The sequence below is a fragment of the Anolis sagrei genome, chromosome 1, assembly GCF_037176765.1.
Source record: "Anolis sagrei isolate rAnoSag1 chromosome 1, rAnoSag1.mat, whole genome shotgun sequence".
NCBI lineage: Eukaryota > Metazoa > Chordata > Lepidosauria > Squamata > Dactyloidae > Anolis > Anolis sagrei.
In genome coordinates this window covers 333299373-333323060 of record NC_090021.1, presented here as the reverse complement: position 1 = coordinate 333323060, position 23688 = coordinate 333299373, and the positions used below count along the sequence as shown (strand labels likewise).

General features: G+C 40.4%; 1 protein-coding gene across 1 annotated transcript in view; it reads left to right on the top strand.

Moving 5' to 3' along the window:
- LRRC9 (leucine rich repeat containing 9) overlaps positions 1 to 23688 on the top strand; it is an 86432-nt gene that overhangs the window by 27289 nt on the left and 35455 nt on the right. Inside the window, exons 16-23 of the mRNA XM_067463057.1 lie at positions 2150 to 2271; positions 4355 to 4567; positions 9150 to 9269; positions 10079 to 10270; positions 12170 to 12295; positions 12881 to 13012; positions 19851 to 20028; positions 21561 to 21781. Coding sequence (XP_067319158.1) covers positions 2150 to 2271; positions 4355 to 4567; positions 9150 to 9269; positions 10079 to 10270; positions 12170 to 12295; positions 12881 to 13012; positions 19851 to 20028; positions 21561 to 21781 — 1304 coding nt within the window. The remainder of the gene's footprint in view (positions 1 to 2149; positions 2272 to 4354; positions 4568 to 9149; positions 9270 to 10078; positions 10271 to 12169; positions 12296 to 12880; positions 13013 to 19850; positions 20029 to 21560; positions 21782 to 23688) is intronic.

Sequence of the window (23688 nt, the reverse complement as noted above, 5' to 3'; positions counted from 1 at the left end):
TTCTACACTCTGTAGCTAAAAGTCATATCATCCCAATAATATGGGGGTATTAAGTAAATGTGAGTAGATCAACTGGTACCGATCCAGTGGGAAGGTAACGGCGCTCTATGCAGTCATGCCGGCCACATGGCCTTGGAGATGTCTATGGACAATGCCGGCTCTTTGGCTTAGAAATGGAGATGAGAACCAACCCCCAGAGACGGACACAACTGGACTTAATGTCAGGGGAAAACCTTTACCTTTATTACTATAAGTATGTTAGCTTGGAGTCAGAACAGTCCTTTTACAATGGATAGTGGATGATGCAAGTAATTCCCTTTAGTGCTCAAAAGGAGATTAACAAGGTTGAGAAACCACGAGAGGGAGCTCCAAACTCATATATGACAGTCAAACTAATTTACTCTCAACGCCACTGTTTCTCTTTTTCTGTGCTGCCTGTATTTCTATCCCCATGGTCCCCAAAGTGGAAGGATAGAAAATGAATACCACATCACCTGGCATCTGCTATGGAAACACGCTTCTGCAGAAGGTCTACTGCCAACTCCATAACCTATTGCTACTCCTTGGTGTTTTGTGTGTTGCCCTTATAATAATAGAATGCCTGTAAACATATCGATGTGCTTCTTAGAAAAAGTAGGCTTTTCATTTCTACCAGGGTGAATCCTAGGTTGTTTGGGGGAGCGGTTGATGGGACAAGAAATAGAAGTGATTGAAAGGTTTAGATAAATTGCTAGGCTGAACAAATACTTAGAGATTCAATACTTCTGAATGGTATAGCTTCCTCTCCCACTCCATTAAGGCACCATTTTTCACCTGATGGACCTCAAGGTTGTAGTAAAAAAAGGGAGAAGGACATTGACAATAGATCTAGCTAATGTGAAATCCACCCACCCCTTTTCTATATGAAATTGCCTACATAAAAACATAATTTTTATATGTTTTTATGGATTTAATCTGAATGGTTTTAATACTGCCATATATACTCGAATATAAGCTGACCTGAATATAAGCTGAGACACCTAACTTTCCCACAAAAAACTGAGGAAAAATATTGACCCGTGTATAATTCGAGGGTGGGAAATGCAGAAGCAAAATAAAAATAGATGCCAATAAAATGACATTAATTGAGGCATCAGTAGGTTAAATGTTTGTGAATATTTGCATAAAACTGTAATTTAAGATAAGACTGTCCATCTCTGATTAAACCATTTTTCTAACCTTCAATGTAAATGTGCTTACCTATCCTTCCATTAATAATAAAGTAAAATAAGAAATGTAATTAAAATAATAATAATAATAGAGTAAAATAATTGAAATGTAATAATAGAGTAAAATAAAAAATACAATAATAAATAAATAAAGTAAAATAATAAATGTAAAAGAAATGTAATAAGAGTAATAGAGTAAAGTAAAATAATAAATATAATAATAAATAGAGTAAAATGATAAATGTAATAATAGTAATAATAGAGTAAAATAATGTCAATGTAATAATAATAATAATAAATAGAGGAAAATAAGGAATGTAATAAAAATAATAGAGTAAAATAAGAAATGTAATAATAATAATAATAATAATAATAATAATAAAGTAAAATAATAAATAACTTTGACTCGAATATAAGCCATGGGGGCTATTTCGGCCTTTAAAAAGGGATGAAAAACTCGGCTTATAGTCGAGTATATATGATAATTATATTTAATACTGTGTTAACATTTGTATATTGGAGCCCCTGGTGGCGCAGTGGGTTAAACCCCTGTGCCGGCAGGACTGAAGACCGACAGGTCGCAGGTTCGAATGGGGGGAGAGGCGGATGAGCTCCCTCTATCAGCTCCAGCTCCTCATGCGGGGACATGAGAGAAGCCTCCCAGAAGGATGATAAAAACATCAAATCATCCAGGTGTCCCCTGGGCAACGTCCTTGCAGATGGCCAATTCTCTCACACCAGAAGCGACTTGCTCCTGACACGACAAAAAAAAAATGTATATTTAAATTGTATTGCAATGCTTTTATTGTTATCCTTGTGGCAAGAAAAAGCAGGATATCAATAATAATAATAATAATAATAATAATAACAACAACAACAACAACAACAACAACAATCTGCCAGAGATGCATCAACATTCTTGTCCTTTTCTGTGGTTTCAGAGATTTGCTCTTCCGCGGAGTTCAGGGACTGTGACTGCAGCCTCCGACAGTGTGAGTGGTTTCTGTTTGATCACGAGCTGGTTTTGCCAGAGTACATCGTTGAGTTTGAGTACATCACATTGGTATGGGATTCCTGTTTGCTTTGCTCACAGTGTGTTCAATGCTTATAGCTCATGTAGATGTTTATTTTTTGATAGTACTAAAGATAACTTCACTTGTAAGGTTGCTATGATGTTGGCGTCAGTCTTGCAGTTGTAGCATGGTGGTCTGGCATGGTCAGTGGCACCCACTGTGGTAACTCACAGTGTCACCCCCATGGATCCCCTCCCATAGCAGACAATACCAATGCTGTAATCAGTTACTACTAAAAAAAAGGCCACAAGAAAATAACCTCACAGACTTGTAGTGATATAGAGCATGATTATAATGGGATAGTAGTGACAGCATAGAGTTGTGGGATTGTAGGTATATTGATATCATACCTGTAAGATATTTTTCATAAAGAGTAATTAATTTCTGCCAAGACACTGAAGATTTTATTCTTTCAGTTGTACCCCTCTCTGATGGTGTCATAAAATAATAATAATAATAATAATAATAATAATAATAATAATAATATATTTGTACCTCGCTACCATCTCCCCAAGGGACTCGGTGCGAATTACATGAGGCCAAGCCCACAATACATCAATAAACAAAACATTAAATAAAACAGTCAATACAATACAATTCAAGTAAATCACATAAACAAAAATAAGCAATAAGCAATCAACAATGACATACAACATGTTAAAAACCAATGGCTGGGCCAAATGTAATAGATATCTTGGGAGAGTGGAAAAAACTGAATAGGAGAGAAAGCCACTGTCTTAAATTTGAATTGCTGTGAGTTTTCCAGGTTGTATGGCCATGTTCCAGAACGATTCTATCCTGACGTTTCACCCACAAATGCTGGACCACCATGTCAGACTACACAGAGAAGCCATTGAAATCCATAAGCATGTGGACAATTTCATCAGAAAGGAGGAAACCATGAAAATGAACAAAATCTGGCTACCAGTATTTTAAAAACTCTAAAATCAGGACAGTAAAGTAAGAGCAACACTCAAAAAGCAAAGGAATTCCAGACAAGAAACGATCAGGGCCAGCTAATACCATTGAGTAGCCTTGCAGCTTCAAAGCCTGGCTGCTTCCTGCCAGGGGGAATCCTTTGTAGGGAGGTGTTAACTTGTCCTGATGGTTTCCTGTCAAAAGTCAGGGCCAGCTAACATTTCCCAACAAAGGATTTTCTCAGGCAGGAAGCTGCAAGGCTATTCAATGCTGATCAAGGTGGCCAGTTGTGACATTCACACTTGCCTCGAGTAGACAAGTTCTTTATTCCACTCTGGACACGTCGCAGATATATATATATATATATCCCACTTGCCTAGTTTCCAACAGACATCACAACCTCTGAGGATGCCTGCCATAGATGTGGGTGAAACGTCAGGAGAGAATGCTTCATGGCCATACAGCCAGGAAAACTCACATCAACTCAGTGATTCTGGCCATGAAAGTCTTCAATGACACATTGTCTTAGATTTTTTCCTTCATATTACCAACATAAGCATAATTGAATACAAAATGCAGTTTTGGTGGATAGACCCTAATCTAGCTTTCCTTGATGTTGTTGTGAGATTACAGCTCCAAGAATCTCCAACCAGCATGGCCAGTGATAAGGGCTTTGGGGAGTTTCGGGGGGTTTTTTTGGTCGTATCAGGAGTGACTTGAGAAACTGCAAGTCACTTCTGTTATGAGAGAATTAGCCGTCTGTAAGGACATTGCCCAGGGGACGCCCGGATGATTTGATGTTTTTATCATCCTTGTGGGAGGCTTCTCTCATGTCCCCACATGAGGAGTTGGAGCTGATAGAGGGAGCTCAGCCGCCTCTCCCCGGATTTGAACCTGTGACCTGTCGGTCTTCAGTCCTGCCAGCACAGGGGTTTAACCCACTGCACCACCGGGGGCCCCTTAGTTTCGGTTTAACAAGATGAACCTCCAGGTTGGGGACCACTGGCCCACACTATTTTTATAAAGAAAAGTCAAAACAAGAGTGAATCTTGGGAATGTTGATGCAATTGCGTGTTGCATTTGCCTATCTTTTTGAACATCTCCCCACATTTCTGTTTTAACACACTTTTTATTAATCCCTGGTCTTTTGTGTAGGTCAAAGTAGAAGCTCTGTTCTCTTCACTCAACAATGTGATTGGGGAAGAAGGAAGGAAACATGGAGCAGGCTTTGTGCTCTCCCGAGATCTGCAGCGCGATGAGGAGGTTTTAAGCATGGAGCCTGTCATTAAGCCCAGGCCCAAAATAGTTTGCTTGGATGAAAAAACCGTGTTAGCTGTTGCAAAAGCCAACATTTGCAGTCAGATAACGGTAAGTGAGGAGTTTCTCATCAGTAGGATGATAAAAGGAAAAGCAGTGCCGTATACTTGGAATGTATTGGAGTTCAGAGAACTGGCTTTCCCCCCCTTTTTTGACCTTGCCCATTATAGTCCCCTTCTCCTTGTCAACGCAGGTCAGAGATTGACAGTTGAGAAGATGGTGAGGGATCACATTGAAGAGATGCAGGGAACAGAGAGGTTATTTCCAAATGACAATATTTGGTGTTAAAATGCATGCAATAATTAGCGGTCTTGGTTAAGGAGCAAATCTGCCCATGGCATCGAGAAATTCTCAGCCAAAGAGCTCTTGGACCTCAATAAACTATAAACTCCAGAATTCCACAAGCTGGAATGTGTCCAGAGGAGGGTGACTAAAATGATCAAAGGTCCGGAGAACAAGTCCTATGAGGAGCGGCTTAAAGAGCTGGGCATGTTTAAACTGAAGAAGAGAAGGCTGAGAGGAGACATGATGGCCATATATAAATATGTGAGAGGAAGTCATAGGGAGGAGGGAGCAAGCTTGTTTTCTGCTGCCCTGGAGACTAGGACATGGAACAATGGCTTCAAACTTCAAGAAAGGAGATTCCATCTGAACATGAGCCTCTGTTTAAAAGCTTCCAAAGAAGGAGCCTCCACCATACTCCGGGGTAGAGAGTTCCACTGCTGAATTGCTCTCACAGTCAGGAAGTTCTTCCTCATGTTCAGATGGAATCTCCTTTCTTGTAGTTTGAAGCCATTGTTTCGTGTCCTAGTTTCCAGGGAAGTAGAAAACAATTTCTATATCAGCAGGTGTGCCTGTAGCTTAGTACCCATCAGTCTGAGGTGTAAACCTCAGTGGGAGAAAGTTCTCAGTCTGGGAGAAGGCCTCAGAGTGTGAGGTAGGCCTTAGTCTGTGAGAGAAGCCTCTGTGCAAGGTAGGCCTTAGTCTGTGAGAGAAGCCTCTGTGTGAGGTAGGCCTTAGTCTGTGATAGAAGCCTTTGTGCGAGGTAGGCCTTAGTCTGTGAGAGAAGCCTCTGTGTGAGGTAGGCTTTAGTCTGTGAGAGAAGCCTCTGTGTGAGGTAAGCCTTAGTCTGTGAGAGAAGCCTCTGTGTGAGGTAGGCCTTAGTCTGTGAGAGAAGCCTCTGTGCGAGGTAGGCCTTAGTCTGTGAGAGAAGCCTCTGTGTGAGGTAAGCCTTAGTCTGTGAGAGAAGCCTCTGTGCAAGGTAGGCCTTAGTCTGTGAGAGAAGCCTCTGTGTGAGGTAAGCCTTAGTCTGTGAGAGAAGCCTTTGTGTGAGGTAGGCCTTAGTCTGTGAGAAGGCCTCAGAGTGTGGGAAGGCCTGGTGTGAGAAGCTTCAGTGAAAGAAGCCCCAGGTTGAAGGCCTTGTGTGTAAAGCTGTGTGTAAAGCTACTGTGTGTAGCTCCTATGTAAGTTTGGTTTGAGAGTGAAGCTAGAAGCAGTTTATCTGCATAAGAAAAAAGCCCAGTGTGGAAGCAAAGAAGGAAGTATAAAGAACTTTATTTGTGTTATGGATACCCTCTTACTGTAAATACTGTCAATATTATTTTACTACAAAGAAAACCCTCCTATGGAATAGATAACATCGGTCTGTGTTTGTGTTATTTTTATCACTTTGGGCTACTGGTGTTGGGTCACGCTGCTGCTAATCAGTTATTCTGCTTTACATTTCTGGGGAGGGTCACTGATTGATTTTTAGGCAAAGCACCTACATATTCCTAGCTCCTCTGTAATGGTCAGCCTTACATATCATGAATTTTGACTGTCCTTTCTTGCTGTTTTGGAAACCTGATAACCCTCATTGTGACCCACTTTTTCACCTCTTAAGCTATTGTCTCTGTGCATATTTTTCTTGCAACTGAGGTTCAAAGTATTTGGCTGAGAGTGTAATAAAAACATGTTTAAGGATGGATATCCATGGGAATGAGTTAGGAGGGTTCATCACCATTATCCACACCCCACTTTGGCTTTTCTAACTGCATCTTCCAAGGTGGGAGGAAGAACTAAGGATTAAATGTCCTTATCTCCCAGAAGAGGAAATAAAATAATGATGGATTTATTCTTCCAATCGCACGCTTGTTGTCTCTCGCTGCAAGATGTCAAACTCCCCTTTGACTAAATTATAAATCTCTTTACCAGTGCTGTAAAAGTACAAAGTGCTAATGGTCTTTCTTTAAAATTTGGGTCAGATACAGTTAGTTTAAGTCAATCTCCCTTTGTGTCTACCACAACTGATGCAGACTTGAATGCCCAGTAATAGCCTTGTCAGGTGCCACTCAGCCAGCTTCCAATTAATGAGAGTCTTAATATTAACAGCCTTACTCACATTTTGCAGTCTCGGGGCTGTGGCTTCCTTGATTAAAAATCAATTTAAGAGTACTATGGCTTTCTTCTTTTCCTTTTGTCTTCTATTTCTATTTTGTCTTTGCCACTAAATTATAACATCTCATGACAAAATAGAATAATCCCATTGTAGTCATTTTGGCTTCTGGTCAAAGTTCAGTCTTGTTTTGTTTTAAGGCCCATTAATTTGTCTTTTTATCTGTCTATGTTAGCCATTGAATTCTTCTCCATGTTTCAAATGAGTTAATTCTCTTCATGGCTTGAAGAAGCAGTAGAGAGGCTCACTGCAACTGTTCTTTCTGTATTCTCTGTGGCATTTGTATACCCGAAGAGATTATTTTAAGGGTTGCTGGGAAGGAAAGGCAGTTAACCCCAGTCCTTACATGAGTTGGTAGCCATTTGCTGCTAAGGCTTTGGTGGCCCAGATCTTGTGTCTGGAGAGAGAGGCAGAACACTGAAATGATGAATTTGTGAGGCAAGGAAGTGGTTGTTTAACTTATCTGTAAAGGGTTTTGAGATTTATTTATCGTGTCAGGAGGAACCAGACAGTTGTATTACATTTTTAACAAAACAAACAAACAGACAAAACACAAAGTTTGCAAGCTTGGTGGTTGATTAAATGTCCTTTGACCAGTAGTGTTGCCACAAGAAGGTCCTCCATTGTGCATGTGGCAGGGCTCAGGTTGCATTGCAGCAGGTGGTCAGTGGTTTGCTCTTCTCCACACTCTCATGTCGTGGATTCCACTTTGTAGCCTCATTTCTTAAGGTTGGCTCTGCATCTCGTGGTGCCAGAGCGCAGTCTGTTCAGCACCTTCCAAGTTGCCCAGTTTTCTGTGTGCCCAAGAGGGAGTCTCTCATTTGGTATTAGCCATTGATTGAGGTTCTGGGTTTTGAGATGCAATATCTGAAGTGCTTCATCTGTTGAGACAGAGATGTGTTCATAGGATAACATTCAATATCCCATGATATCCTATGAACCAGGCTTTAGTACAGCTGGCTAATTACCAGCAGCAAGAGATCACACCAATTGAAAGGTTGGCAGTTCGAAGCCTGGGTCAAGGTGAACACCCAACCTTCAGCCCAGCTTACTGCCCATCTAAGCAATTCGAAAACAGCTGTGCTATGAGTAGAGAAATTAGGTACCACTTAAGCAGGAAGGTATTTTACGGGACCATAAAAAATGAAGTATCAGAAAATGTCGTCAATGAAAGACAGGAGGAAAGTCTGATAAAATAATTTTTATATATATATATATATATATATATATATATATATATATATATATACAGGGTTAGTCAAAATGCATAGGCCAATAAGCCATTCAATTGAATGGCTTATTGGCCTATGCATTTTGACTAACCCTGTATATATATTCCCTCCCCTTTGTTTCTCCCCCGCCCCTTTTCCCATCTTTCCCCTCATCCATGGATATCCTTCTATCTTTTTATTATTTGTTATGCTGATGATTAATCAACATACAGATGTACCCCTTAAAACCCTTAATAAAAATCATTTTAAAAAAGAAAGTCTGTGATCATGGGCTCTTCATCACAGAGGATGGAGCGACAGCACCCTCTGTGGCTGGAATTGAGCACAACCTCCAGGACGCTGGAGTTAGGAAAAACGTTGACATATACCTCTGTCTGTTGTCTGGTCCTGTCTCTTTAACGGCATTGAATATTTGCTGTATATATGTTCTGTGATCTGCCCTGAGTCCCCTTTGTGGTTAGAAGGGCAGAATATAAATGCGATAAATAAATAATAAATTAATAAATATCAGCAATAATCTTGCTTACTTATAAAGTCTTCCTTTTCCCAGCTTAAAACTCATGATGACTTAGAACATTGATCAAAATCAAAGTTGACATTGTTGAAGATACGCACAAGTTTAAATGTAATTTAACTACCAACAGAATTAAATGAAATGTTTAAAAAAGCATATCCATTAAAATACATTAAAGCATGGGCAAAGTAGCACTCTGTCAAAAGTCTTTCATAGAATTCTAAGCTTGGAAGAGACCCCAAAGGCCATCCAGTCCATCCTCATTTTGCTATGCAGAAAGACTTAGTTTATTTACTCTATTTGCATCCTGCCTTTCTCTACGCTAAGGCGGCTTTACATATGGCAACTATTCAAAGCACTCCTGACAGATGGTCATCCAGACTTTGGCCATCCAGACTTTGTGTCATACATATTATGAATGCATAAACAAACTCTGCTTCTTTTTAAATATAGGTTCTGGACCTGCATGGGAATAGGCTGAGCAAACTCCGAGACATCTCCAAGCTAACTGGACTTCGCAAGCTTGTTGTCAGTTTTAATGAGTTCACTTGCTTAGATGATGTTTATCACTTGGTAAGTGAAAAGTGTCTTTTGTTCTGCATTTTCAGGGGAGAATGCTCATGGGAAAGAGACATAATGACGTGTTCAAATGTTTTCCCCCATTCATACATAGCAAACAAAAGGAGAGAGGATTGCAGTGAAGTGAAGCAAAATGCTACAATTGATATGGACATGAGAGATAGCCTTTTCAGCAGCTGCCCCTAGACTTGGTAACTTTCTTCCTGGGAGCAGAATGGCCCTTTTCTTGTTGTCTTCCAGCAAGCTTTTAATACAGAAAGTTTTAAAAGAAGCTTGAGGATGCTGTTGAGTTTTAAACTCCACCTTAAATCCCCTCAGAGAGATAGGGCGGAATATAAATAAAGTTTATTATTTATTATTATTAAACTCCACTGTTTTAGTTGAGTTTTTTTAGTTGTTTAATTGTCCCAATTGCATATAATTTTAACTAAAAATTAAAAATGTCTAATATTGTCATTAATTCTATTTTAATATTCCCTTTTTGTGTATTTTTAACTGCATTGCTCTTTTATACTGTAAGCTACCTTGAGTTCCAATTTTGGGAAGAAAATGGGATACAAATACCATAATTATAGTATTACAATAATCACTGTAGTAATGCTAGCAAGTAGCCTTATTTTCCCTTGTCCTTAGTAAATTCCTCATCCCTTTTTACATAGTTCTTCTACTCCTAACACATTATTCCGACCCGAAGATTCATTTCCAACTGTTGGCAGGGCTTTAAAAATAATCCTTTTTGTGCAGTGTTCTTCTTTGTTGATAGTGCCTTCGCCATGATTCTCACGTTAGATACTGCATTGCAGCCAAACCTGGAATATTTTGATGCCAGTCACAACCATGTCATCACCCTTGAAGGCATTCGGGGCCTGAACAAGTTGAAGCATTTGGACTTGAGCTGGAACCAGCTGAAAAGATCAGGGGAAGAAATCAGTGTCTTGCGGAAACATACACCAGCAGTCCTCAGTTTGGCTATCAGGCATAACCCATGGCATAAGGTACTTGTCTCTCTGAACATATAACCAAAAGAAGATTTTTAAAAAAAAAAAAACCCTGTAGAGTTAGTTTTCAGGTCAGGATACTGATACTACTAAATCAATTCATTATTACTGCCATCACTTCATTACACAACAGTTACTTGCCGGAATTACCCACTGTACCACTTCTTGCATCACATTCCCACTTCTGATTTTGCAAGTTTTAGTTCAGATGTCCATCCCCCCTTTCTGAAATGCTTATCAGTTTTACATTTCAGATTTTAAAATAATCATAATAATTTTGGAATACAGGTAGCATATTTACATACTGTTTTTGTGAGACTGAAAGAGAGAGGCTGCAGAAGTGTGGATTCACACCAAACTCTGTGTTTGAATTTATCATTTCACCGGCCCTTAGTCTTCATCCCACCTCACATCACATGCACAACACAAGTAGCAAACAAAGAGACATGAGACTTGAGAGAGACTGAAGATTTGTGAAATGGATGGCCTCTTATTCTTGCACATATCCTTGTGTTTCTCTCTTCGGTCTCTCCTGCAACTTCCTACTACTGCCTTGAGCTGGAGTTCCAAACCCATCGTTTCGAAGGCAGAATTGGGCTTTTGGTGGCAAAAGTTTCTTTTTTCGTGCATTTCACATCTCTGATTTTTTTTATAAGTGAGAATTAACCAATATTAAATGTCACACTTCTACTGATTACAGGACCCATGGTAATTTAAAGTACAAGTTAAAACAACATTGAGCTAACCCAATCAATTATAAAGTTAGAGATCAATAATAATAATAACAATAATAATAACAACAATGATGATGATGATTTGTTACCTGCCTCTCCCCTTGGCTTGAGGCAAACACACAAAACACAAAACACAAGCACATAATTAATTAAAAATCTATTGGCCTTCTCAATAGCTATATTGAAATGGACTATGCTTCTGTCCAAAATTATCTTCTTCACCTTTGAATCATAGAATTGGAAAAGATCTCATGGGCCATCAAGTCCAACCCCTTGCCAAGAAGCAGGAAAATCACATGTAAAGTACCCCCGACAAGTGGCCATTCAACCTGTTTAAAAGCCTCCAAAGAAGGCGTCTCCACCACACTCCAGGGCAGAGAGTTCCACTGCTGAACAGCTCTCACAGTGAGAAAGTTCTTCCTAATGTTCAAGTGGAATCTCCTTTCTTGTAGTTTGAAGCCATTGTTCCACGTCCTAGTCTCCAAGGCAGCAGAAAACAAGCTGCTCCTTCTTCCCTATGACTTCCCCTCACATCTTGATCCATGGCCCTCATTATGTCTCCTCTCAGCCTTCTCTTCTGCAGGCTAAACATGCCCAGCTCTTGAAGCTGCTCCTCATAGGGCTTGTTCTCCAGACCTTTGATCATTTTAGTCACCCTCCTCTGGACACATTCCAGCTTGTCAATACTAAGACCTCTAAGCCTTCTCATGAGTAACATGTTGCATATATGCTAACAAAGGAATGTAAAGACACTTTATAGCCACTGAATAAGGTAGAAGAAAGAAAAGGATGGAGGAGAAAAATGGTGCTTGACTTCTCATGACCAAGAAAATGTCATTTCTTGGAGAAGGGTGTTCTTTTCCTTCAAGCTGAGGCTATACTAGCTGAATGTTCAACATATGTTCATTTCCCCCCATTATTTGGCAAGTTAAAACACTTTAGCTTCATAGTAGAGGCAAACAAGGAAAGGGATAAATTGGCAGTGTTGGAAGAGAGTTTGCCAAAACCTGAATGACCTTTTTTAACCCAAAATTTCAAAAATTCCCAACTGGCATGCCTTGGTTCCATGAGGCTAGGGGATAATGGGATTTGTAATCTGCAAAGGTAAGCTTTCGGCATTTCCCAACATCCCATTTTGTTTTTGCTTTGTCTTCTCCTCAAGCCAGCCTCCGTGCGGTTGAGCGTGATTGGCCAGCTGAAGGCTCTAACACACCTGGATGGAGTTCTGATTACAGAGGAGGAGGCAGCGGCTGCAGCTCAGTTTGTAGCGAAGTCAAAAATCACTCAGGTTTGGTCTGGTTTGTTTTGTTTTGCTTCCTGTGACAATCGTTTTACCTGTGTACCTGAAATCTACTGTTGTGCCTATCACTGTTACTTCCACTGCTACTGATGTTGCTTCTATAATATTGATTATAATAATTAATAGTGATTATGATGAAGGCTTTCTCCCTTATAGCCTCTTCTTGTGCTCTGAATGACAACTTGAGTAGTAGTAGTTCTATGTCCTACTTGTCTTTGTCAGTATTTTTTCGAATAATTGACCTGCATCTCATCATTTATAATGCTGTCTATCCTTCAGCAACATTGCTTACATCTTTAAACATCATGTATGAGAAAGATTAATTAACCAAGTTACTATTTAATGACCAGCCAGGGAACATTTTGGTTTTATAGTCCATCAGGGGACCTTTACTGAAAATCAATTATGCTCAAGAGTCATCTCAACTTATTAGGCCCTGTTCAGATGAGGAAAAGAAATGGTTTCCTGTCTTCCCAGGCATGTGACCTACATGAAGAATTTGACTGTACAAGGTATGTATGACATCAATTGCAATGTTTTGAGCCCTTGGATCTTCTGGTTTTCTTTTTCTAGGAGTCTCTGGTGGAGCATTCACGGACAGACCAAGAAAAGCTGCATGTGCTCAGCATCCTTCCTTATGCCAAAATCTTGAGCCAGATTAGCAAGAACAGAGTGGACCTGTTTGAGAACAACTGGTTTTCTAAGGTGAAGAGGGACTTGTTATTAAGTTAGAAGGTTTTATTTTTGAGTTTCATTCAGAGCAGTGGCTCTCAACGTATGGTGTTTTGGCCTACAACTCCCAGAAATCCCAGCCAGTTTATCAGATGTTAGGATTTCTTGGAGTTGAAGGCCAAAACTTAGTTACATCTAGAATGGACTATTGTAATGCACTCTATGTGGAGCTGCCTTTGAAGACTGTTCAGAAATTGCAGTTAGTGCAAAAGTCAGCTGCCAGATTACTAACTGGAGCTAGCTATAGGGTACATGTTGTTTGTTGTTCATTCGTTCAGTCGTTTCCGACTCTTCGTGACTTCATGGACCAGTCCACACCAGAGCTCTCTGTCGGTCGTCACCACCCCCAGCTCCTTCAAGGTCAATTCAGTCACTTCAAGGATATCATCCGTCCATCTTGCCCTTGGTCGGCCCCTCTTCCTTTTTCCTTCAATTTTCCCCAGCATAATTGTCTTCTCTAAGCTTTCCTGTCTTCTCATGATGTGGCCAAAGTACTTCATCTTGGCCTCTACTATTCTTCCCTCCAATGAGCAGTCAGGCTTTATTTCCTGAAGTATGGACTGGTTGGATCTTCTGGCGGTCCAAGGCACTCTCTTTTCCAAAAGGTTATGAATGCATTTTCCCCCAAAATGCCTTAATATTAGCATAGGCTGGAAATGAATCAAAACCATTTAAAATCTTACATTTAAAATCTTAAAAGCAGCATGGCAACTTAAAAAGCACTTTTCATATTAAAAATAATTTCCAAAGGCTTGTTGGAAAAGAAGGGTCTTCACCTGTCACTGAAAGACTCTTCAAAGAATTATTATTATTATTATTATTATTATTATTATCTTTATTTATACCCCGCCACCATCTCCCCAAAGGGGACTCGGGGCGGCTAACATGAGGCCAAGCCCAAAAATAATACAGCAAAGCTAGACACAAAACAACAGAAAAATTACATCACAACAAAATACATAAAGTAACAAAATAAAATAAAATAAACAATGCAAAATAGCATAATAATATCAAACAGAAAGGGTGGGCCAAATACATGAGATAAAATGTTAAAGAATAAGCTGTCCTAGTTTCTGTATTGAAGTTTACAAAATGTAAACATAATACTAAGGGAGTAAGTTTGCAAAACTAATACGTGAATACAAATTCTGAAATTCATAAAACACAGTATTATAAATTACATAGGAGCACAGTGTCTAGATCTAGGGAAGTAATGCTACCCCTCTATTCTGCTCTGGTTAGACCACACCTGAAATATTGTGTCCAATTCTGGGCACCACAATTCAAGAGAGATATTGACAAGCTGGAATGTGTCCAGAGGAGAGCGACTAAAATGATCAAGGGTCTGGAGAACAAGCCCTATGATGAGGGGCTTAAGGAGCTGGGCATGTTTAGCCTGAAGAAGAGAAGGTTGAGAGGAGATATGATAGCCATGTATAAATATGTGAGAGGAAGCCACAGGGAGGAGGGAGCAAGCTTGTTTTCTGCTTCCCTGGAGACTGGGACGCAAAACAATGGCTTCAAACTATAAGAGAGGAGATTCCATCTGAACATGAGGAAGAACTTCCTGACTGTGAGAGCCGTTCAGCAGTGAAACTCTCTGCCCCGGAGTGTGGTGGAGGCTCCTTCTTTGGAAGCTTTTAAACAGAGGCTGGATGGCCATCTGTCAGGGGTGATTTGAATGCAATATTCCTGCTTCTTGGCAGGGGGTTGGACTAGATGGCCCATGAGGTCTCTTCCAACTCTTTGATTCTATGATTCTACATGGAAACTGTTTAGTAAAAATGGAAAATGCTAAAAATAATAGCAAAACTTTTCAATGACTGTCTTTGATATTTCAGTCAACATCATTTGACTTCAGAATGAGTGCTCTGAGGTTGTGAAATAGAGTAAGCCCTCCACTTTTGTGGAGTTTGGAACACAGAACCCCTGAGAAGTGGAAAACTGTGATCAGAAAAGAACTTTATCATAAGAGAGTTGTTCTCCTTGGAAATCACCAGGTCCTCCAGCTCAACTCTCTAGTCAACTTCCAGTAGTGAAAATATTCTTCAAATCCATGTATAATGGAATCTGCAAAAGTGAAACAGTGAAAATGTGAAGGGTGCACTGTATTTTCCTTACACTCTGTATGATCCATTGTCCCTTGATCCTAAAAATGGGATGCCATTTTGAAAGCAATAATGCTAGTCCAGCTCATTTCAGTGTCATGCACTTGGAAATTATTCCTTGCCATCATCAGGAATGATGACCAGCCACGATTTCTCCTGCATTCCATCAGATAAACCCACTGAACAAGGCAATCGGGAGATCCTCAGGCACCCCACGCTGTCATGATCTGTGGTGTTGTGACCCATCATCCTGAATCATGTTAATCTGCCAAGAAGAAAAGGTTAAAAGCCCCTCTGTCAGTTTGATTTGTTTTGCGGTGCATAGCATTGCTAGAGGAAGACACGTTTGCACAGAGGAGCATAGCGTTCTGATCTTCCTACATTAAGGGAGAGCTCATTTGCAGAAACTGCCAAGAGGAGCAAACGTTTCAGCCAATGGTGTCGGTGTTATGCTGTGTGACATCGATGCCAAAGGTGATTCCTATTGAGGTAGGACATATTTCTGGAAAAACAAAGCTTCCCCACAGCAAGAGACAGAAGAAAAAGGCAGTTCTTTGTGATTTAGAGAAAGGCTTCAGAGATGGATAAAGATCTATAGCCTGTCAGTTATGTACTGGATAGTCTTTTGCTAGTCCCTCTCTCTCTTATTGTTTTCCACATCTGCAAAATGGAAATCCCGGGGAGGAGAATGTTTTTGCCAGTATTATTTTGTCCGGTTTACCTGTCCGAATGTATTCTCTCCTATGAACCATCAAGACAATTAAGATCTTCTGGTGGGGTCCTGCTCTTGGTCTCGCCACTTTCTCAATCGCGTCTGGTGGGAACAAAAGACAGGGCCTTTTCTGTGGTGGCCCCTCAGCTATGGAACTCTCTCCCAATTGAGATTAGATCTGCCCCCTCCCTCCTGTCCTTCAGGAAGCTGGTGAAATCCTGGCTATGGAAGGAAGCATTCCCAGAGTAATGGTTGAAACCGGCTACAGAACAAAATTATCGACCACACATACGGACTGAGTTGGACATGATTTTATCTTGGCGATTTGGCTTATTTGTAATTTTAATCAATATGTATTTTAACTCGTTACTATATGATGTTTTTAGATTGTACTATTAGCATTGAATCCTTGCTGTAAGCCAGTCTAAGTCAACAGCAACAACAATTCTTTATTGATTAGTCAATTTTGACCATATCAAAACATGCAAAACATACACACTTGCCCATACATATAGTAAAACCATATATAAATACAAGGCATCCCGGCCTACTGGCCTGTCAACCCACTCCTAAATGATTGTGCAACTACAAGATAAAAAAATTAAAAGATTAAAAATTGATTAATTCCTTAAAGTAGGGTTTGGGCAGGGGTGCGGGTAGGTAAAACAAGTGGCATGTCTATATTAAGTTTTTAAGTTTGAATTTTGTTGATGGCAGCAAGGTCACCTCTCTCTGCTTCTATCTTCTCGTGGATGGCCAGTGCTTTTTGTGTAAAAAGGGTCAATTTTAAAATAGTCCCTCTACAGAGGTTGAGAGGATCGGGATATAAAAGTTTTAAATAAATAAATAAATATTAGAAAAATATGGAAAGCAGCCAAAGAAATAGAAATTAGCATTACAGTGCTATAACCGCCCCAAGTCCTCACGGGGAAATAGGGCAGGATAATTAAAAAGTATTGTTGTTGTTGTTGTTGTTGTTGTTGTTATTATTATTATGTATTGTCGAAGGCTTTCATGGCCGGAATCACTGGGCCATATTATTTGAGAACACAGAAATGCTGGACCACTCTAACAACTACCATATCAGACTACACAGAGAAGCCATTGAAATCCACAAGAAACATGTGGACAATTTCAACAGAAAGGAGGAAACCATGAAAATAAACAAAATCTTGCTACCAGGATTTAAAAACTCCAAAATCATAGTAGTAAATAAAGAGCAACACTCAAAAACAGGGGAATTCCAGACAAGAAATTATCAGGGCCAGCTAATCATCTCCCAACAAAGGTTTTCCCCGGCAGTAAGAAGCCAGACCTTGAAACTGCTAGGCCATTAAATGCTGGCCAATTGCAGCATTCACACCTACCTCAGACCGTAGTTCTTTCTCCCACCCTGGACATTCCACAGAGATACAAATCCCATTTTCCTAGTTTCCAACAGGCCTCACAACCTCTGAGGATGCCTGCCATAAATGCAGGTAAAACATCAGGAGAGAATGCTTCTGGAATATGGCCATACAGCCCAGAAAACTCACAGCAACCTTATTATTATTATTATTATTATTATTATTATTATTATTCTATGTTACACTTAAAAATGGAAATGCAGCAGCTAATAAGGTCACTCTACGCAACCCCTCACAACCATTTGTAGATGTCTGCCCTAGTGTATGCCACAATTGGATGAGTAGAAGGCAAGCACAGAATCATCTGGGACATCTGTTTTTTGTAGGACCTTGTATCAGTGTAGTCACTCCTTTTTTTATTTCCCCTGTCAGGGATTCTTGAGGGAAAACTCAGTATGTTCTGAATGTTTCCCCAAAGATGGACTTGAGCAGTTGGTAGCAAAAACTTCCATTATTATTATTATTATTATTATTATTATTATAGATTTCTGGATAGAATCATTGAATCATAGAATCAAAGAGTTGGAAGAGACCTCATGGGCCATCCAGTCCAACCCCCTGCCAAGAAGCAGGAACACTGCATTTAAATCACCCCTGACAGATGGCCATCCAGCCTCTGTTTAAAAGCTTCCAAAGGAGCCTCCACCACACATAATGGTCCGATGATAAGGGAAACTCAGCCTATAGTTCAGCAGGGGTCACAATTCCCACAGTTGATGTCTTATCTGATTTACTAGCAATTATTCAATGGTTTAGGCATGACTTTCCCATTCACTGCTATCTAATCCTTTTAAATAGAGATGACAGAAACATATCCTTTGACCTTCTGAATGCCAAAGCACATGCTTTGTGAAATTTGCAAGCAATAACTATCAATCTGGGTGACTGCACATTGGTTCGCAGTCTCAGCATGCTTTAAACCAGACCTGTATCATTATTTGCCCATCACTTTCTCCTCATCAGGCATAGCCTATCAGCCTCTTATCTCTCCTTTGTTCTGGCAGTCCCAGCATAAAAGTGACTATTCCTTTTCCCCAAAGGCAGGAGGAGTTTTGAGCTTTTGTTGGGTTTCCAGGTGTCATTGGTGGATTGCATTTGGCTGTCCAGGTTACAGATGGGAAGCCCTTCCAGACATTTTTATTAGCAGGAAGCAAACCACTGTTGGAGCCCCGGGTGGCGCAGTGAGTTAAAATGCTGAGCTGCTGAGCTTGTTTACCAAAAGGTCGCAGGTTCGAATCTGGGGAGGGGGGTGAGCATCCTCTGTCAGCCCCAGCTTCTGCCAACCTAGCAGTCCGAAAACATGCAAATGTGAGTAGATCAATAGGTACCACTCTGGTGGTAAGGTTACTGCTCTCCATGCAGTCATGCCAGCCACATGACCTTGGAGGTGTCTACGGTCAACGCCGGCTCTTTGGCTTTGAAATGGAGATGAGCAAAACACCCCAGAGTCAGACATGACTGGACTTCATGTCAGGGGAAAACCTTTACCTTAAACCCCTGTTATTCATCTTTCCTTCCCTCTTTGTTTTTTTTTTAATGTGCTTTCAATTTGATTTAACTCTATGGCAATGCTATAATCAGGTTTTCTTGGCAAAGTTTCTTCAGAAGACATTTGATATTGCTTTTCACTTAGGCTGCCCGTTTGTAGGTTCAAGTCTGATTTGCCTGAGGCAATCCAATGGGTTTCCATGGCAAGAATTCAAACCTTGGTCTTACGGAGTCTTAGTTCAATGCTTATTACATCACACTGGCTTTCCACATTTAATATCTCTGAATAACAGTGTTAATAACCAAGCAATGCTGCAAGTCACCTTACACCACTGGAGAAATTATATTGTTTAGCTGGTATTGCACCACCTGACATCCGCTGGGAAGTAGTAGGACCAAGGCAGTGACATCTCTGACCATCCTCTGTATATCAGCCAGCACACCAACACCTTAAATCAAGAAATGGTTTTCTAAGATCTACAGAGATACTCACAGGAACACCTCAGTAAGCAAGAGTCCAAAAGTGGCAGGCTAAAACCCGGAACCTCAATCTATGGCTGATACCAAATGAGAGACTACCTAATAATAATAATAATAATAATAATCAACTTTATTTATACCCCGCCACCATCTCCCTAATGGGGACTCAGAGCGGCTTACATGAGGCCAAACCCAAACAACAATTACAGTAAAGAGAAACCGAATGCAAATCAAAAATGCAAGCAATAAACAGCAAAATCCCTTCTGGGCACACATAAGACTGGGTGGCTTGGAAGGCGCTAAACAGACTGCGCTCTGGCACCATGAGATGCAGAGCCAACCTTAAGAAATGGGGCCACAAAGTGGAGTCCATGACATGCGAGTGTGGAGAAGAGCAAACCACAGGCCACCTACTACAATGCAACCTGAGCCCTGCCACATACACAATGGAGGACCTTCTTAGCAACAACAGAGGCACTCCAAGTGGCCAGTTTCTGCTCAAAGGACATTCAGCATAATGCCAAATTTGTGTTGTGTTTTTCAATACGTTATAGCTGTACCCTCAGTTCACTTAAATAAATAAATACCAAGCAATTTTTTTCCTTCCTTTCAACCAGATAACTGTGTTAGACCTAGACGGACAACATCTTTATAAAATTAGTGGTATAGAAAAATTAGAGAATTTACGGTGGGCATCATTTAGCAACAATAATCTCACCAGAACAGAAGGACTGGATTGCTGCCATAATCTGGAGGAACTCACATTAGACGGGAACTGCATCACCAGCTTAGAAGGTAATGTATTTGTGCATTGGTTCCATGCATATCAATATTGAGGGTGGGGGGATGTTCTTGGTCCTGATGTTATGGATAGTAAGTAAATGGTCCGATGAATTGATAGTAAGTAAATAACAAAATATTTATTTATTTATTTAATAAAATTTTATTTATTTTATCTATATAAATAAAAATGTAATGTTCGTTTGTGGGACTAACATAACTAAAAAAAACCACTGGACGAATTGACACCAAATTCGGACACAATATACCTATTAGGCCAATGAGTGACCGTCATTCATAAAAACATTGAAAAACACAGCAGAAAGGACATAAAAAGCCAAAAAAGACGCTACGGCGCATGCGCAAAAATGACTCCCCCGGCACACAAAACAAGCAATAGCATATCCACACTGTCTTCTGGACTACAGCTCCCAGCATCCCCTAGACCAGGCCTTTTAGGAAAAGGAGGATGATCCAAATGCACTACTTCCAAGATGCAAGCTTTCTCCTCCTTGGATTTCTTTGAGAGCATCCCAATCCCTGCATATTTCCGCTTTCCTATTCCTGGACTGCAACTCCCAGCAATCCTCCAGATAGATAGATTAGATAGAGATAGGTAGGTAGATATATTGATCAGGGGGACTGGTGGGAGTTTTAGTCCAAGAATAGGTAGAGAAGGAAGAAAGGGGGGAAAGAGGATGGGGAAAGGGGGGGGGGGGAAGGAAGGGAAGAGGAAGAGAAGGAAGGAAGGAGAGAAAGAAAGAAAGAAAGAAAGAAAGAAAGAAAGAAGGAGAGAAAGAGGGAAGGTTGGCCACAGCAGCGCGTGGCGAATACAGCTAGTCTATATAAATAAAAATGTAATGTTCGTTTGTGGGATTAACAGAACTCAAAAACCACTGGACGAATTGACACCAAATTTGGACACAAGACACCTAACAACCCAATGCATGTCCTTCACTCAAAAAAATTGATTTTGTCATTTGTGAGTTGTAGTTGCTGGGATTTAAAGTTCACCTACAATCAAAGAGCATTCCGAACCCCACCAATGATGGAATTGAACCAAACTTGGCACACCGTTCTCCCATGACCAACAGGAAATACTGGAAGGGTTTGGTGGGCAGTGTCCTTTGGTTTTGGAGTTGTAGTTCACCTACATCCAGAGATCACAGTGCACTCAAACAATGATGGATCTGGACCAAACTCTACACAAATACTCAGTATGCCCATATGTGAACACTGGTGGAGTTTGGGGAAAATAGAATCCTGACATTTGGGAGTTGTAGTTGCTGGGATTTATAGTTCACCTACAATCACAGAGCATTCTGAACCCCACCAATGATAGAATTGGGCCAAACCTCCCACTCAGAACCCCCATGTGGGCCACAGCAACACGTGGCAGGGGACGGCTAGTAAATAATAAAATATTTGTGCTATTGTATGTAGGTAAACAGAAAGCTGCTAACCCACCACCCCATATTTACCTTCTCTCTCCTAGTAGTTATACCCTGCCCACTTTTCAAACGTTTTCTTCCTTTCACTTTCCCCAGGCATTTCAAAACTCTCTAAACTTATTCGACTCAGTGCCAACAACAATCATCTCACCAGCTTGGACAGGAATGTGTTCAGTAACCTGTCGCATCTCCATTATCTCTCTCTTGAGAACAACCGGATCACATCGCTGGTGGGTTTGCAGAAGGCCTATGCCCTGATTGAAGTCTACATAAGCAACAACTATGTGTCTTCCAACCAAGAAATATATCAGCTGAAGGTAAGTGGTAGCTGTTGAAGATTCTTACCTCGCTGCACTATAGTTTAGAGAAGTCTAAAAGTTCCTCCCTAAATTTCAAAAGAAGTTGCCGTGGCAATTAATGTGGAATACAGCAATGCAGGTTGGGTATCTGAAATTCTGAAATGTAAAATACTTCCAAAATCACCCTTGTGCGTGACAGAGATAGATCCCTCATAGTCCGAGAATGATGGCCCTCCAAGTGTAGTGTCTTGGCATGTCACTCCATAGGTGGTGGTGGTTTCCAAGTGGAAGGTGGTCCCAGTCAGGGTTGGCCTGATGCACCTTCCTCTTGAAACATTTCTCCCTTTTACCCTTCATTCGTGCCTCTTCGAATTCTGCACCACTGCTGGTCACAGCTGACCTCTAGTTAAAGCACTCAAGGGCCAAGGCTTCCCATTTCTTGGTATCTATGCCACAGTTTTTAAGGTTGGCTTCCAGCCCATCTTTAAATCTCTTTTCCTGTCCACCAACATTACCGTTTTCCGTTCTTGAGTTGGGAGTAGAGTAACTGCTTTGGGAGACGGTGATTGGGCATTTGGACAACTTGATGGCATAGGAGCAATGCTTCAGTGCTGGTGGTCTTTGCTTCTTCCAGCATGCTCTGACATTTGTCCTCTTGTTTTCCCAAGAGATTTGGAGAATTTGGAGGCAACACTAATGGAATTGTTGCAGGAGTGTGACGTTTGTAGACTGTCCACGTTTTGCAGGCATATAGCAGGGTTGGGAGGCCAATAGCTTTATAAACAAGCAGCTTGGTTTCACTATAGATGTCCCGGTCCTCAAACACTTTCTGCTTCATTCGGAAAAAATGCTGCACTCGCAGAGCTCAGGCGTTGTTGTATTTCAGTGTCAGTGTTGGCTTTTGTGGAGAGGTGGTTCTGCCAAGGTAGTGGAAATGGACAACATTTTCTAATGTTACACCATTAAGCTGTAGTTTTGGCATTGCAGAGGGATTGGCTGGTGACTGCTGGAAGTCAACTTTGGTTTTCTCTATGTTCAATAAAAGACTGAGCTTTTCATATACTTTTGTAAAGATGTTTAGAGTGGCTTCTAAGTCTTCTACTGAATGTGCACAGACTACATTATCATCAGCATATTGGAGTTCTATAACAGATGTTGTTGTGACAGAGATAGTAACACCTGTGCTTTCTTATGATTTAATGTACACAAACATTTTTACAAATGTTTTCAAGCTGTGGATGATTGAATCAGTATAGAGTATGTATGGATATGGTAGGCCAACACTAATAATAGTTTGAATGGAATGTAAAAACAAATTCCAATATTTGTGTATGTAATCCCTCCATAGGAATGAAATTTGTGTTTTGTACAATTTATTAATGTTAGCAGTATGTTAATTATACAGAGTATTGTGTGGCTAGATCTGAAATCAATACTTTCATTTAGTATTGTGAACTTGTGAAGATCAATAAATCGAGCATTCCTTACTGGGAATCCAAAATGTGTCCACATTAGGTGGCTGAGATAGTGAAACATTTGTTTTCTGGTGATTCAATGTACACAAACTTTGTTCCAAAATGTTTAAAAATCTTTTGCATAAAATTACTTTCAGGCTATGTGTTTAAGGTATATATGAAACTGAAATGACTTTCATGTTTAGTCTTTCTTAAAGATATCTCATTATTTGTATCACCTAAAACACTTCTTGCACCAAGCTTTTCAGACAAGGGATACTCAACCTGTATAATAGCATAGTGTGATAGGGCATTGAAACTGTCCTGAACAAGAAAACATCCTTTGGATTGCTGTGAGTTTTCCAGGCTGTATGGCCATGTTCCAAAAGCATTCTCTCCTAACGTTTCACCCATATCTATGGCAGGCATCCTCAGAGGTTGTGAGGTCTGTTGGAAACTAGGCAAGTGAGG